At 35.7% G+C, this 17355-nt stretch overlaps 3 protein-coding genes across 6 annotated transcripts; 2 read left to right on the top strand and 1 right to left on the bottom strand.

Annotated features, from left to right (window-relative positions):
* The first annotated feature begins 65 nt into the window (after positions 1–65).
* LOC124390503 (putative deoxyribonuclease TATDN3) lies at positions 66–3597 on the top strand. 3 transcript variants are annotated; one of them, XM_046856484.1, is made up of 11 exons: positions 66–207; positions 319–377; positions 465–497; positions 585–658; positions 771–852; positions 928–990; positions 1092–1201; positions 1309–1364; positions 1898–2010; positions 2150–2230; positions 2387–3597. In XM_046856484.1, the coding sequence occupies exons 2-11, from the start codon at positions 324–326 to the stop codon at positions 2531–2533; spliced, it is 813 nt and encodes a 270-aa protein (XP_046712440.1). In that variant the 5' UTR covers positions 66–207; positions 319–323; the 3' UTR covers positions 2534–3597. The 3 variants fall into 3 exon arrangements, with proteins under 3 accessions (XP_046712440.1, XP_046712439.1, XP_046712438.1); XM_046856483.1 differs by lacking the exon at positions 66–207 and having other exon boundaries at positions 214–377; positions 2153–2230; XM_046856482.1 differs by lacking the exon at positions 66–207 and having other exon boundaries at positions 214–377.
* Positions 3598–3752: 155 nt separating this feature from the next.
* Positions 3753–14129, top strand: coq8ab (coenzyme Q8A, genome duplicate b). 2 transcript variants are annotated; one of them, XM_046856479.1, is made up of 15 exons: positions 3753–4178; positions 4381–4523; positions 5163–5486; positions 5957–6023; positions 6106–6180; positions 7410–7535; positions 8831–8916; positions 9094–9234; positions 10926–11007; positions 11102–11195; positions 12233–12374; positions 12685–12792; positions 12865–12930; positions 13020–13106; positions 13186–14129. In XM_046856479.1, the coding sequence occupies exons 2-15, from the start codon at positions 4398–4400 to the stop codon at positions 13474–13476; spliced, it is 1815 nt and encodes a 604-aa protein (XP_046712435.1). In that variant the 5' UTR covers positions 3753–4178; positions 4381–4397; the 3' UTR covers positions 13477–14129. The 2 variants fall into 2 exon arrangements, with proteins under 2 accessions (XP_046712435.1, XP_046712433.1); XM_046856477.1 differs by having other exon boundaries at positions 4366–4523.
* A 541-nt stretch (positions 14130–14670) lies between these two features.
* On the bottom strand, positions 14671–17145 carry LOC124390502 (zinc transporter 2-like). Its single transcript, XM_046856481.1, is given in 9 exon segments — positions 14671–15038; positions 15244–15378; positions 15460–15477; positions 15480–15564; positions 15668–15818; positions 15922–16075; positions 16295–16441; positions 16636–16817; positions 16992–17145. Coding segments are annotated over 9 exon segments (1083 nt in total). The 5' UTR covers positions 17057–17145; the 3' UTR covers positions 14671–14892.
* Positions 17146–17355: the final 210 nt, after the last annotated feature.

Raw genomic sequence — 17355 nt, 5'->3', positions numbered from 1 at the left:
GTTGTCAAGAAATCTGGGTGGCTTCATAAATAGCAATATAAATAAACACACGTCACATTATGGGGGAAAAAAGTATATATTGCAGACACGCGAGAAAAGAGTGACAGAGTTTGTGAAAATCTTGAAGTTTATATCTGTCGACCACTTTACGGGACAATCCTGCGCAGAATTTGCGCAGAACTGGTCGCAATTAACACACCCGGCTACGTAGGGTTAACCGTACTTACATTGTGACATGCGAAATTTACGTGTGCATGGTTTATATGATAGTTTGGGTTTTCTTCTGTTTATTTGATTATTTCTTTCTGGTCTGCGCAGGATTCATGCAAGGCTATATCGACTGTCATTGTCACATCTCTTCGAGAGATTTTGACGATGTAAGATGCAGATCTCTGTTGTGTTTATATTTTAATAGCAGTAACTTGACTGAGTTCTGAACTGACTTTCTGTTTTCTCCTCAATAGGACATTGATAGTGTTATTGAGCAATCAAAAAAGGTAACTTTATCCAGGTTTGACCTTTGCATTTTACACAGTGTCACCAGAAGCTGGCATTTGCAGCCTTTTGCCTTTTTTTATTTTTAGGCTGGGGTTCAGGCTCTTGTTGCAGTAGCAGAGCATGCTGGGGAGTTTGAGAAAATCATACAGCTTTCACAGAGGTGGCCTACAGTTAATTAACCATAATGTCACACCTACAATGCATGATCTTTGATACAGTGATTAAAAGAGGAGGTGATCATTTGTTTGTTTTGTTTGTCTGCTTGTTTTCAGGTTTCCTGGGTTTATCATACCTTGCCTTGGAGTTCACCCTGTTCAAGAAGATCCAGCACAATCCAGGGGGGCATTACTCGAGGTCTTTGCTGTGACATGCTTTACTGGTGTAATTTCATTTAAAAGCTAATTAAACTAATACACTTTTCCTTCACAGGATTTAGATTCTGCCTTGCCCTTAATTGAAAAATATAAAGAGCACATTGTGGCCATTGGTGAGGTAAGAAATGTAGCCTACACAGCCTATATAATAAATATATAAAGGGTTTATCGTATATTTAATCAGAAATAATATGCAGACATTCTTTGTGCTTCTTGCAGGTTGGACTTGATTTCACACCCCGGATAGTCAGTACCGATGCGGGGAAAGAATTACAAAGACAAGTACTCATTCGTCAAGTAGAAATCGCGAAGCAACTAAATTTACCTCTGTAAGTGAAACATAAGCCAGTTATATACAACTGTAAAATAATAACATGGCAGTGTAGCTTTAAGATCTTTAAGAAGCAAACAAACAAACAAACTATCTTTCCAATAGAAATGTCCACTCAAGATCTGCTGGAAGACCAACCATCCACCTTTTAAAAGAGCTAGGTATGGTTCATTTTAAAAGCACAAATTTGATTAACTTGCACTTAATGCAGCATGCATTTGTTTGACCATTTAAAAATATATATATATAAATTAATTAATATTAAAGAGGTGAAATTAAAACCTTTAACGCAACATATTTATTCACAACATCCTTTCTTTACCCAGATACATATAAAAAAAATCTGAAAATCATTCACATGAAACAGCAAAAGTTCCGTTTGGTGTCCTGATGTTTTACGTAATTTAAAACGCCATAATAACTTTAAATCATTTACAAGAATATTTTGTCTTCATGCTCTAATTTGAGTTTGGTTTCACTAATAATAAACATACATTTGCATATAGCATCCATCTTTGTCAATGCCCATGTTGAGTAGAGTATTAAAAACTTGACACGTTTAAATTTAAGGTACATTGAAAACAATCATGCGATTAATCTTGATTTAATATTTTAATCGATTACCAGCCAAGATTAACAGATTATAATTTTTTTTTTCTTATGACTTTGAATAATCGTTAATTTTTAAAACTAGGTGTAGAAAATGCTCTTCTTCATGCATTTGATGGAAAACCCTCAGTCGCAATGGAGGGTGTACGTGCAGGCTATTTCTTTTCTATTCCACCTTCAATCATAAGAAGTGAGCAGGTAATAATCTTTCTTTAAATGTTTATTAGTTAATTATATACATTGCTAAATTCATTAAAGATTTAGTGCATGTTTCAGACAGTCAGTAAAGTAATACCATGTCATGCGTGAAGTCATATAATTTTCTGCTTTTTCTAAGAAGCAGAAACTTGTAAAACAATTGCCACTAGAAAATATTTGCCTGGAGACTGACTCACCAGCCCTTGGACCTGAAAAACAGGTATTCTTTTTAGTTTTTTGTTTTTTGGTTAAAAATGTATGTCTCTACTTTCCTCATTTTTGTTTTTTTTCCAATAAGGTTTGAATTTTTTATTCTTCACATTACGTCTTTGCTTGCAACATTCTGATCATCTAACTAATTTTATGTTACACTTAGGTGAGAAATGAACCGAAAAATATTACCATTAGTGCAGAATATATTGCTAAAATAAAAGGCGTTCCTGTGGAAAAGGTCATCGAAGTCACCACACTCAATGCTCTTCGTCTTTTCCCCAAGTTGAAGACATTTATCACTCATTTATGACTGTCAAGAGACAGCCTCTACAAGTGCACTTTGTATTTCAGTTTGGCAGGGACACAGTGTTTTGTTATTTTGGCTCTTGTCTTTAGTGCATTCAATTTTAAATGAAATATTGACTACAAAGTGTAATTGTACAATGGCAGATTTAATGACATGGTGTATGTGTCCCACCACATTGTAAAGTTTATATCATACTTCTTAAGTGATTGTTCAAAGTCAAATAAAATGCACTGGCATACAGAAGCTAAAGGAACAAAATGCATATCAGCTGCAATGGATCTTTGTTAAATAATTAAACAATCGGAATATAAACATTTATAAACATTGTGCTGCATTAGATTTAAAATTGTGAAAATTTACAACTGTGTCTGGTTTGTTTATTTGGACAATGATGCTTTTTTTTTGCTTTTGTTTATTAACTGCACAATTTACTGAGTAAAAAGCAGGATATATACTTACAGGATAGCAGGCACAAGATATAAACTTTATAAGGCTATGAGTTTTATAAGTTTCACCTGATTTGGACACACAAACCCTAAAGACAAGGAGCATTCATTTTATTAGGTTAATCAAAACCAAGGTAAACCATTGTTTTCTTTTATTTATATTGTCCTCCCAAACGAGCATGAATAATTGTTGACTACATATGCCTTATATGTCTAAACAAAAAATTTAACGTAAATATGTTTCTAAATGTAACTGCACTTGTAACAATTCATATTGGAGTGAACAATAACGACATGGGTTTTTTTTTATGATGATGCTAAAGTGTGTTATAAAAAATTAGGGTTTAAAAGTATTCAGGTTATAAATGGGAGTTTATGGAGCATATCGATCATGCTCTTTATATATTTCTTGATGTCACCTTTGTGTTCTTTTGGAGGTCATTTTCCCCCCAAACATTAATATGTTCTTGAAATGTTTTGCCTAGTTAACGTGAAAAAGGATTAATTTACTTTCTATCAGATTGACCGTACACAGATTTGTTGTATATTGGGAATGAAACACTACACAATGTTTTATCAGTTGACCTTTAAATTGTTCAGAAAATAAAACAAATAAGCTAACTTATAATAATTCCATGTCTTATTTGCACACCATAAACTCCTGACACGAGCATCTCCAAGCAGGAGGACTGATTTTGTGTGGTCCCAGAAACAAAGGTATGCAAGGTTGGTTATTTTTAACTATTATTATTTCTCAGCAAATAATACGTCAGTCAATAATGCACATGAACAGCACATCTAACACTCATCCAAGATTTTTATTGGGCTGCTTCTTTTTCTTTTTGTCTTCCTCCTTTCTGTTCTGCAACACCAAATTCAATCCTAAAAGTGGCCCTGTGTGTGAGAGTATTTACCGCTAGGTGTCAGTCATATTACTCCACATATATAAAAGTTCCTGAGTGTATAGTGCAAGGTCAACGTGCCTCCACGCCTGTTGTTGCTCACGCGGCTGTCCGTTCTTAAAGAAGGCTAATGGCTTGTTGAATGGCAGTGTTCAGATCTTTGTTTCGTTCCACTTGCTTGTCAATCCAAATTTCTAACTATGACACTGAGGCTGTTGAAGGCCAGTCGCACACACTTGTGACTCCTCTATGCAGCTGGACTGTTTTCAATTGGGCAGCAGAAAAGTGCCGGATTTTATGGTAAGGAATTAAGTCTGGATAGTGTTACTCGTTATAAACTTTAACAAATGTTTGCAATGCTAATATCTGCTGGTATAAATGGTGTGTGTCTGCTCCAAAGCGCAGCGTAGCAGCTGTTAGGTGGATTTTGTACTCTGACTTTGCTTTGTTTTTGTGTGTTTGTGTGCGCGCGTGCGTGTGTGTGGAGTTGAGGAAACAACAGGTTGGAAAGGGGAAGTCATGGCAGCAGATATTTTGCTAATGAGAAAACTGAGCAGACTGAGACAAGTGACATATCAGAGTCACATTGTGAATGTTCAGAGAAGCCAACGCCAGAGTGTCACCCAGACTCACCTGAAAGAACAGGTAAGTGTTCACTTGATGGCCCTGGTTTAACAGAAAAACCTTGCCATTGAATGACCCTAAACACCAGGAGCTCCTAAACACATCTGCAGTTACATGAAAGACTAAAATAAAGTTTTGCAGTTTGATTCGTCACATAGTTTCTATGTTCATAGTTGCATCGAACTCTTTTCAGGCATGAAATGAACAGCATTGTTGGAAATAAATAAATAAATAAATACAAATAAATATATATAAAGCTTCTATAAATTGATTTTAAATTGGATTAGCAGAAATGCATATGCTGGAAAAAATTTGTAGATAAACAGTACATATGAATATGCTGATGATCAGTCAAGTATTAGCTTGATATATAAATATCACTTTGTTTCTTGTAAGAACGTAGGCTGAGGAGTGAAAGAGAAATTGTAAATGAAGGACGAGTGTACACGAATGTAAAGCCTATTATTTCCCCTCAAAACAACACATGCAAGTTAAAACATAATGCTTTTAATACTATAAAGAGAACGATACTGTAATCTATGAGAAAATGTTAGGCCAGACCACCACAAGTTTGCTGACAATTATGTTTATATAACTTTTTTTTGTAAACCTTGTATCACACCTCTTTCACTGTAGTTTTTCGATGTGTTTCTTTTGCAGAAGTATAGCTGCACTTTGAGAACCGTCTCAACAGATAGAGGTGCTTTAAATTCAATCTACAGGTTTCCTTACATTGGCATAGGACTGCAAAGTACTAAGCATGTCAGGGCTCTTAATGCGCTGAAGGACAGTGCAAAGGGCAATGGAGCGATCAACAATTACAGCCATAAATGTTTGGGTAAAACCAGATGCAAGGTTTTTCGAGAGCTAATAAAGCCACAACTGCCAAAGTACAGCCAGACCTGTTCATTCCATCAGGATTGTTGGCGCTGGAGCGATGCAAAAAAAGAAGGACCTGACGCATCCAAGAAACACAAGCAGATGGTACAGTAGAAATGAGTACATTTGTTCCAAGCCCATAACGAAAGCAGAGAATTTTTCTGTTAACATTTGATGTAATAGTCACAATGTGGGATTATTATGGTACTCATTCATAATTTCAGTTATATTTACACATTTCTCAATCAATACATAGCAGTTCATTGAAAGCTTTATACAGGCTTAGTGTTCGAGAATAAACAGCAGCTTGTAAATATGTACCTTTTAATACTACTATTTAACTTCACCTGATTTGGTTTACTAATAAAACAATGCAGTTAAATAAATTCTTTAAACACAGAATTATTAGTTTCTTTCACAGTAAGCAACAGTTTATTGATTTAATTGCCCTCAGTTTTCTAGCTCTTCTGGTGTCCTATAGATTTGCACCTTCATCTGTGATGAACATGTAACACAGCTTGCTTTTCTCTTTTAACATTAACAATGGGTAATGTATTCTCTTGCTTTTGTCTCAGCTCAGCGAGAGCTCCAGAGAGCGCAAAGTACCGGTTACAAGGCTGGGACGTTTGGCAAATTTTGGAGGTAAGTCAGTTTTATAGTCGAGTAATTGTGCAACACTTGGCGGTGAAGATCAAAGGAATAATAGATAACTTCTAACCTTTAGGACTGGCAGTTGGGCTGGGATTGGGAGCTATTGCTGAAGTGGCAAAGAAAAGCCTAAGATCAGATGAGAAAAAAGGTATGTTTTCTATAAATATTGGTCTTTTTCTTTGACTGTGCCTGGTCATTTACACTGGGGGTATATAAGAATATAGTATACTGAAATCATAATTTTATAAAATTCCAATCCATACAAATATTACGCATGTGCAAATTAGAATCATTGAAGTTAGCATGTATAGAATAATCAAAAACACTTGGAACACAGAAATTTGTTTAAAAGGTGATATTTTGTTGTAATATTCAATATTTACATGTGAGTGCAAACCGGGACGATCTTCAGGGTGGACCAAGGCCAAAACAACAAATATAACTACTGTTGTTGGAAAGAGTCCGTAGGTTAGTACTTTTAGCCTTTGGAAAAAGGGGTACCCACCACTGAAAGCAAATAAGCAGACCATTTGTCACACAAGGACCATCTTATGATGGGCAAAGGCAAAGAGCTCTGCCAACACAGTCTAAGGCAATCATGTGCAAGTGAAGGAACATCAGTCAACCAGCCATGCAAAACCAGGCAGTATTAGTCTGAGGATAAGGACCATTTAACAATCAGAGACAAACCTGGAAGCATTGGGTGTAGCTGTCACAGAAATCCCTAGGCATACATATAACTCTAAAAACAGAATTTTAAGAGGAGGAAGCATCACCTCATGGGTCTCTCTTTTCCCATCTCTACTGAAACTGAATTGTTTAAGGGAGATTAATGGAGCAATGTTTCAGAAAATGTATGGGTAAATCTTTCTTTTACTACGATGATGAAACAGGTGAACCTTTCAGCATTGCAAGGTTTAAAATGTAAAAGAGACTCTTCTTTGGATTTGGGTTTTTGAATGGTTCTGTCAATTACCAGAATTAAGCCCAATAAAAAAATAGTGGAATAAATGGAAGCACAAGTCACCAGTGATTTTTCTTGAATATTAAAAAAAATAGGTAAAAACATATTTCAGAATATTAGCTAAACACTGAGAAAGATTATTTCATTTGTTCAGGAATAATTTCGAAGCAGTCATTTTAAAACAGGCTTCTCATCTAGTTATTAAATTTTAGTTTAGTGTTTTCCTTTTTTTTGTCATTCTACTTTATTGCACACATCTTTTGTATGGATTGGAATATAAAATCTGTTAGCTGTGTAGTTTTGTTAAGACTAATGTATGCACTGGAAATATATTTAATTGAACTCATTGTTAATATGTTGGAATTCTCCCACTATAAGTGTAGTCCCTTATATTAAAGTGATCTTTTCTGCAGGGAATAAAAAGGCTATACTTGATTCAAACCCGTTTGTTTCTGAGGCTAATGCTGAGCGAATTGTTCGGACTCTCTGTAAAGTCAGAGGAGCTGCTCTTAAACTTGGGCAAATGCTTAGCATTCAAGGTAAGATATTACTACATTACTTTTTTTTTTTTTTTTTAGGCATAATATCCACAGTGCATTTTATTTTTTTGTGTGTGTGTAAATGTGCAAATTAAATATTTTAAATAATAGATTCATACATTTTAATATGCACTCACTAAACATGCAATTATCTAAACTACAAGTTGCATAGCAGCGGTGCAATGCATATGCAGGCAAGCAATTACAGGTGGCATGATTGTTGGTGCCAGACAGGCTCAGATGTAGTGTTGAGCTATAGACCTCCACTTCTCTCCCTTGGGATGCAGTTTATCTATCTTCTACTGGATAGAACAGCATGATAATTCACCATGTCACAAAGCAAAATCATCTAAAACCGGTTTCATGCAAACTAGATCTGAATCTAGTAGACACCTTGGGGATGGGGTAAAACAGGAGATTTGCAGCAAAAAAGTGGACATGAAAAGGAATGTTATTTATATCTTGTGGAATCCATGCTATGAAGACTTGAGTCCCAGCCCAGTGTCAATATTGTGTTCTAATAAAGTTCACTACGCTACTTTACTACATCCATGACCTGCCCTTGACGTTGTCTATACTGAATACTGCCCCTACTCCATGCCCACGATTGTGTTTATTTCTGTTAAGAATGTGGCAGCGTGCCTTGACGCAAATGTCATCCTGCAATATCACTGCAACCTTTCTGAAGGCATTAGAAGGACTATGTAGTAGCATGTGTGTTTGCTGAGCACCTTTACTTTTCCACCTGAGTTGTTTTCTACCTCACTTGGACTCATGCCTTGTTTCATTCCTTTGTTTGTACAGCAGCTGCTATGTAGCCTTCTACTTCACATGCCCAAAGTTATAGTTGTCATCTTTGCTGATAGCTGAAACGTCTATGGTTAATGCTTTCCATGGCCTCAAGCCATTTGGCTGGGTTTAAATGACATTGAGCAATAGATTTGTAATCCTGTGTTGCTTTAAATTCTGGCTCTTTGGCTGTTAGTGAAGCGACATATTGTAATGTACTTTTTTGTCTTTATACTAATTAAAGTGAAAGGTCATCGCATTGTGAAATTACAAACTGCAACTATTAAAAGAACAATAATATATCGTAAACCATGCAACACGAGTATTTCTGACACCGAAAGCAGCTGGCATAAATGTGCAATAGCTGAAAATAAATGTTCCCCCGGCAGCTTCCCAGCCACTATTATCAGCTGAGTCATATCTGTATCGGGCATTCACTTAAATTCTAATGTACTTTGCTTTCAGGAACCATCCTCTCAACCATGAGTTTATATTTATTTTTCTAGACGATGCTTTCATCAACCCTCAGCTAGCAAAGATCTTTGACCGTGTTCGACAGAGTGCTGACTTCATGCCCACCAAGCAAATGATGGTATAGTTCCAAATGTGAGAGTTTAAAAACTGCTTTCCCATGTTAAAAAAAAAGAGTTGCAGAAATGAGATGGCATATATATAGTGTTTGGTTATAACAAGTTGTAAAATGTAAGATGACAGCAAATTATGCCTGGCACTTTGTAGGAAATTTAATTGCAATGTCTATCTGTGGCAGAAAACGGTGAACAACGACTTGGGCCCAAGCTGGCGTGATAATTTGGAGTTTTTTGAGGAGAAGCCATTTGCTGCTGCCTCAATTGGTCAGGTGCACCTGGCTAGAATGAAGGATGGCAGAGAGGTGGCTATGAAGATTCAGGTAAGAGAAGTACACTTGATAAATGTGAAACAATAAAAATAATCAATCAATAGGATGAGGAATTGTAGATGGATAGATAGATGTGTGTGTGTGTGTGTGTGTGTGTGTGTGTGTGTGTGTGTGTGTGTGTGTGTATATATATATATATATATATATATATATATATATATATATATATATATATATATATATACACACACATCTATCTATCCATATATATAATAAAAACACACAGAGCGGCTAAAATAAGTATTGAACACGTCAGATTTCTTCTCAGTAAATACATTTGTAATGGTGCTATTGACATGAAATCTTTACCAGATGTTGGTAAAACCCATGCAATCCACACATACAAAGAAATCAAACCATACATGTCCATAAATGGAGTTATGTGTAATAATGTGAAATGAAAAGTGGAAAGTATTGAACACATGATGAAAGGGAGGTGAAAAAAGGCATGGAAAGCCAAGACACCAGCTGAAATCAATCAGTAATTAGAAAGCAATTCTGCCCCCTGTCAGTGCAAATTAACTGGTTCAATCCAAACTAATGGCCTATATAAAGGCAACAAGCGTATTGCTGCAAAACATACTAATGGCATTGGCTACAGAAGGATTTCTAAACTTCTTGAATATGGCTCGAATAGTGCTCACTGGAACATTCAGAAGTAGAAAGAATTTCACCATATACCAGCCATGACCAGGTGCTCCTCGCAAGATTTCTGACAGAGGAGTGAAAAGTACATCAGAAGAATTGTCCAAGACTCAAGGACCACTTGTGGAACGCTTTAGAAAGACCTGGAATAAGCAGGTACAATTGTTTCAAGGAAAACAATACATACTACAGTGAACCGCCATGGCCTGTCTGTGCGCTCACCACGCAAGACTCCACTGCTGAAAAGAAAAGCATGTTAAAGCGTGTTTGCTACACTACATTTGTACAAGCCTGTGAAATACTGGGAGAATATAATCTGGTCAGATGAGACCAAACTTGAACTTTTTGGATGCCACAATACACACCATGTTTGGAGGACAGATGGCACTACACATCACTCAAAACATCATACCAACAGTGAAGTTTGGAGGCGGGAACATCATGGTTTGGGGCTGTTTTTCAGCATACAATACTGACAAACTTCATATATATTTGAAAAATGTATGAATGGAAAAATGTCCCAAGACATTCTTGATAAAAATCTGCTGCCATCTACCAGGATGAGGATGAAACCTAGTGTTTTAAAACAAGACCATGATCCCAAACACACAGCCAAGGAAAATAAAGCTGCTATGGTCCAGCTGATCACCTGACTTAAATCCAATTAAAAATCTATAGAAAGAAATAAAGATCAGAGTTTATAGAAGAGGCCACAGACCCTTGAAGAGTTGATGACTTTATGTAGAAGAATGGGCCAAAATAACACCTGAGCAATGCGTGCAACTAGTTTCTCCATACAGGAGGCATCTTGAAGCTGTCATTAGCAACAAAGGCTTTTTACAAGGTATTAAATAAATTTTGTTCAATACTTTTCAATACTTGTTTGATTTTTTTGTATGTGTGGATTGCATTTGTTGTTACATCACGTGAAACTTTCATGTCAATAGCACCTTCAGAAATATATTTACTGAAAAATGTATGTGTTCAAAACTTATTTTCCCGGCTATATATATATTATTTATTTATTTACTTTCTAGTACCCTGGAGTGGCCAAGAGCATCAGCAGTGATGTGAATAACCTAATGGCTGTCCTCAGTATGAGTAATGCTTTACCTGAGGGTATGAGTTTTGTGCGTTTTGTTCCATTCGTAGTATAAATACTTTTAAAAATGTTGCCCTCAGCTTGTTCTGTTTGTATGATATTGCTGTGCAGGTCTGTTTCCAGAGCATTTGATCGAAGTTATGAGCAGGGAACTTGCTCTAGAGTGTGACTATGTGAGGGAAGCCAAATGTGCCAAAAAGTTCCAGTGAGTATATGAAGTAGCAATAATTAAACTGAAAATGTTATCACATGCAATTAAATCAAATGTCATTTTCACACCACCTAATGGCTTAAATAATTCTTAATTAGCATTTTTCCTAATAAGAAAAGCACACTGAGGTTTTGGGTATGAACAGCTGGTGGATATAAATAATGTGCTTTCAAATTTAATGTCCTTCGAATGCAACCTCTAAATTTTACTAATTGTTTTTTTTACATGATTTTGTGGGTTCAAGGTAGCTTTCTGAGTGAGAAACTATTTTATTTTAAATAAAAATCATACATCTTCGACCATATTTGACTAAATCCCAACAACTAAATTACAAAATAAATGTAAAAGTAAATGCATGCTTTTTCAACTTTTTCTATCAACAGTTTGATTAAAAAAAATTTCCTGTAGTTAAAAAGAAGTAAATAAAACTATACATATATAATCAGATTCTTTGTCAACAAATGGCATTATCGATTAGTTAGTCTGCTCAAGTTACTGGTTAGCATGATGGCAAAATAACACAGCAGTTTGTGAAATGGTGGCGAGTACAAGCTGAAGGTGAAACTGCAGCACGGTGAGCAAAAACTTTATAATCTCCATGTGAAAATGGTATAGTTTAATGAACTGCTATTGTGTAAACTGTTTGTAACTTCGGGGCAGTCGCAGTAGATCTGTTCTGTCGTGACTCACAAGCGCCAGGTTGCGCAATCACCTCACTTGCAACATAGTGATGAATTCAGTCAAATCACTTAAACAACACTAAATCTAAAAGCAACAAATAACAGCAGCATTAAACGATAACATTTTTAGTCATTCTGTTGTGGTTTTACTTACTGGTTTTTACCCATTCTACACGGCCACTGTGAAGGGACTTTTAAATGCACTGTATATAAATATTTATAGAAATAAATCTAACTTGTAATCTAATTATTTGAGGAATCGTTACAGCCGTGGTTGCAGCCATAATATACAATATTCTACACAATAATGAATACTTCAGTTGATTAAATTGATCTATTTGTGATTTATAGAGAGCTGTTGAAGGATCACCCTTTCTTCTATGTGCCAAATGTAGTGGATGAACTAAGTAGCCAGCATGTCCTCACTACAGAGCTGGTGTCTGGTTTCCCCCTGGATAAAGCTGAGGACCTGCCACAGGAACTCAAAAATGAGGTTTTCCATTCAGCAAAGCTGAAAAACTTACTGATAATTATAAACGTTGCCTATATAATACTGAGACTTTTATCTTGATGAATTTGGGACAGTCATAAAAAAAATGCCTTATGAACCTACAGCCCAAAAAATCTGGACAGTGTTCTGCTTAATAAGAGTATTACAAGTATTGTCAATTATGTGTGTTAGAACTATTGTACAGAACACATTGTAAGCCTGTAATCTCCCATTACATTAAGTGAGATTTGTGGATTATTTAACTGTTTTAATGGAGCTAATTTTTTTTCTCATCTTTTGTGTACTGTACCAGATCTGTGAGCAAATTTTGATTCTTTGCTTGAGAGAGCTTTTTGAGTTCAGATATATGCAGACTGATCCAAATTGGTCAAATTTCTTCTTTGACCCACAAAAGCACAAGGTATGTATATTTTTTTTCATTATTGTGAATACATTATTAGGATTTACTATGGATATTGAGTATCTTTTTCAGGTTGCATTGTTGGATTTTGGCGCCACAAGGGGTTTTGATTCAAGTTTTACAGACTTATATATTGAGGTAAAGGGATTTAACTACTGTATGCAATTGTTTCTTTACTTGCACTGATCGTACTGATCTATACTAAATGTTTTCTTTCTCCCTGTTAGATCATTAAGGCTGCAGCAGACAGAAACAAAGAGGGGGTTTTACAAAAATCAATTGATATGAAATTTCTGACTGGTTATGAGTCAAAGGTAAGAATTCTCACAAGATAAAGCATTGTTTGCATTCTTAAGTTGAATCATGGTTTTCCATTCTACAAATGTTTTTCAGGCAATGATGAATGCACATGTGGATGCGGTGATGATTCTTGGGGAGGCATTTGCTTCAGAAGAGCCCTTTGACTTTGCCAGTCAGAGTACAACAGAGCGGATCCATAGCCTCATACCAGTCATGCTAAACCAGCGACTCACACCTCCTCCAGAAGAGACCTACTCTCTTCACCGCAAGATGGGAGGCTCATTTCTTATCTGCTCCCGCCTCAAAGCAAAGCTGAGATGCAAGAACATGTTTCAGAAGGCCTATGACAAATACTGGCGAGATCGACAACTACAAACCCAGTAATTATTTTCGTGGAGCTCATGGGGGGGAATGTGGAAAACCAGAATACTGAGGGGAAAAACCTAACAAACAAAAAATCTTCGGCACTTCTAAATGTGCAATTTTGCTCTTTGACTTTATTTGTAAAACCGAACAGATTCGAGGTCTAACAAATGATTTAGAAGAGTTATACCTTTTAAATAAAGATATGTATGCCGTGAATATTGTCGGTTTGTCTATAATGTTTCAAATGAGATTCTGTGGGAAACGTCAATATTGTAATAGAATGTAAACTGTCAATGTCTTCTGAATAGCATGAAGTATAAGGTAATAAACGTGCAGAACGTTATGTCAGTTTGGCGATGCCAAGCCCAATCAGACTAATTATAGACTTAATTGTAAAAGATCCAGTACTGTATTTGATGGTAATAACTATGTATATAATTTTTTTTTGGCCACTTGTAAAAAGCATTCAAACCACAGCGCATTTGAATTATTTCAAAATTCAGGTTGATTAATCTAATACATCATTGTTAACACTGTGACAAGGACATGGGTTGTGAACATTCCTAATAAATGTGTTGAAAAATGTATGTAATAGTTTATATGGGTAAATGTTTGCCTTTTGTTAGATTTCCTGAAAGTGTGACATCATTCTAAATAAATGACTAAAAATGGCTAGCATTTGAAAAACTGCTGTCATAAAAGGGGAATAAAATACTTTGAATATTATTGCATTTAAAAGATAGCATTGGGTTGACCTCAGCCTTTTGTTTTGTGTCATGTATAAAGCTTTAACACCATATATTTTTTGGAACATGGTTCTAGTTTTGTATTTTGGACATTACAGAAAAAAGTAAGTGATAGTAACAGTAAGACAGTTAAGCAGCCAAAAACATTGATTGGCAGCTCCTATATACTAATACACCGACCAGGCATAACATTATCACGGGTAAATGAATAACACTGAATAACACTTTTTATCATGAATCATGGCACCTGTTAGTGGGTGGGCTTTATTAGGCAGCAAGGGAACATTTTGTCCTTGAAAATGATGAAGCAGGAAAAATGGGCAAGTGTAAGGATTTGAGTGAGTTTGACAAGGGCCAAGTTGTGATGGCGAGACATTTGGGTCTGAGCATCTCCAAAACTGCAGTGGTCTGTATCTATCAAAAGTGGTCATGATGCGATCCAACAGACGAGCTCCTGTAGCTCAAATTGATTAAGTTAATGCTCGATGGGTCAGGACTGTTTTGCAGCAAAAGGGGGACCAAAACAATATTAGGGAGGTGGTCATAAAGGTATACCTGGTCTGTGTATACTAAATCTAGAGGGAAGAGTTGCTCTCAGTATTCATGAAGTAGCAAATTAGAAACAATGTTTGATATTTATGAAAATGTTGAGAAAGCCATGCTTTCCAGGACGTTCAACTGGAATAGTTCAGTCCATTGAGTCGTGGCACTCGTTGCAGGAAGCCATTTCATCAGTATATTCTTCTATCTGAATTGTGATGTTGTGGAAACTGAATTCAGTCTGGAGCAGCTTTATCATATCCAGAAGTGCTGTATGTGTATTGGTTTGTTCATCTGTGGTAAAACACAATTTATTCTAAAACAGTGTAAAATATAGTGTGAACTACTCTAAATAGTAGTTCTGCTTGCTATTTATTATCAAATGAATAGAATATCTCACACAAAAGGGAGTATTTATTTTAGTTACCGTCATTATTTTACGTGTTAAATGTCACTGTAAACCTATGTTCTTTTCATAAGCAACTGAATATAGACTTACCAATGAGAGCATGAACAGACATCTGATGCTGAGTCATGGTCAGCGCCCAAATGTGAAGACTGTGTGTAGCTTTGACTCCTTTGACCGATAGCAGGGTGTCTTTCACAGAATCATAATCTATGCCTGGTGGTGTTCCTTAAAACAAAGGCATATTGTTGTGTTGCTGTCGTCTGAAACATTTTTTGACAACCTTTGGAAGTTGTATGATTTACTTACCCTCCATTAACACTCTAAAATGTCTTTCAAAATTGTCGTCGTTGTTGCAACAACAAGTATGGAAAACAAAAATGTACAAATAGGATCTGCTATTTTCCATTCAGGCTGTATGTAGGGGAAAGAATATATTCTCTTAAATGTTGTGGGTTTTTTTAATAAAAAAAAGACAGATCTGCTATGCCTAAAGGCTTCATTAATGGTCACTAACCCGAAAGTAGATGATCATGGCAGCTAGCAGAACACCCAGACTCTGCAGCAAGTCTCCCAGAACATGAATGAAAGCTGCTCTTACACTGGTGTTATTGTGATCATGGCTGTGCCCATGAGACACTGGGGACTGGTGTAAAATTAATGCCATTCTTAAAAAAATCCAATATGAACACAATGTTAGTTATTATATATTCAATAAACCAAGTGTGATAATACACTAAGTTATTAAACTGATGTCATCAAACCACTTACAAGATATTTACCAAGACAGCACAGACTGAGGTGATAAGCATGGCACTGCTATGTATTTCATAGTCATTATTTATGATCCTCTGGATGGCAATAAACAGCAATACAGCAGTCACTACCCAAATAGACAGGACTGAGAAAAGCCCTCCCAAAATCTCTGTGGAAAATGCAGTAGGTGGGTAACAATAATACAGCTGTCTGTTTATAAAAAAAAACTAAGCAGATCATGTCAACAGGTCAGTAACTTCATCATTATTCAGGCCTCTAAAACAAATTAATAAGCAAAATTGATTATATATATAGAAAAGCTCAAGAAAGGTTTTTTTTTAATTAAAAAAATAAAAGTAATGGACTTGAGTTAATGAAGTTGTCCAACCTGAGCGGTGCCAACCATAAGTCAGGCTTTTGGAAGCAGGTTTTTTTGACATCCACAGAGAGAAAAGGCTTAGCAGAATGCTGCCAAAGTCAGTGAGAAGATGGGCTGCATCGGTCATTATAGCAAGACTATGAGCAACATAGCCACCTATCAGAGAAGACATTCAAATGATAGACTAAATATTTGTAAATGCCCAATAAGAATACATTTAGACCACTATTTCGTATATGATTTTGTCTGTAGAATCAACATAGTTTTGTTTTATCTTAAAGTCTAATTATTATATTACATGTAGTTATGACATCAAACATGTTCAGTAACAATATTTAAAATATCCTTACCTAGGAGTTCTCCGATCAAGAAGACTAAACAAATAATGCATGTAAATAGAAGCTTCTTCTGGGCTACTAATTTCCCATGGTTTTGACTGCATGTTGCTCGGCTGCTTTGACAGTGTAAAGGTATCAAATGTTCATCCTCAAATTCAGTGCTTAGATAGTCATCCATCAACTCATCAGAGGTACTAAAAATGCACATATATTATATAAAATATAAAAAAAAAAACCTTTTAATTATTTACCTTACTGTCTGATAAATAGTTGATCTTTTCATGATTTCGGATCTAAAATTGTTTGCTAGAATTTTCATAAAATAAATTGTAAAACCTTTTAAAATGAACCTTATTTAAACAACTTACCCCAGCAGAAGGGAATACTGAGTATTTTCCTGCCTTGCGAGTTGAGCCTTTACTACATTTACCATGGAATCAGTTTTTCTAAACCAAATGTATGAAAGCAGCACAGACTCTTCATACTGGAAGAGTTTCCATTGAGCACATCAAACAAAAAAAGTACAGGAAGAAACAGATAACCATATGCTGTTTCACATGCTGTTCCTACCTCATTGTGCAATGTTTAAATAATCTTAGGACATACATTAAGAAGAAGTAAATAAGTAAAGCCAAAAATGTTCCATTAAACCCCACTTCCAAGGTTTTGTTTAAACGAAGCTGTAGGGAAAAAAATTAATACATTTTGAGAACTTTGAAGGTTTAAATAGGA

This window comes from Silurus meridionalis, chromosome 8 (assembly GCF_014805685.1).
Source record: "Silurus meridionalis isolate SWU-2019-XX chromosome 8, ASM1480568v1, whole genome shotgun sequence".
Taxonomy (NCBI): domain Eukaryota; kingdom Metazoa; phylum Chordata; class Actinopteri; order Siluriformes; family Siluridae; genus Silurus; species Silurus meridionalis.
Note: the sequence above shows the minus strand (reverse complement) of the source record. Positions and strands in the feature narration are given on the sequence as shown.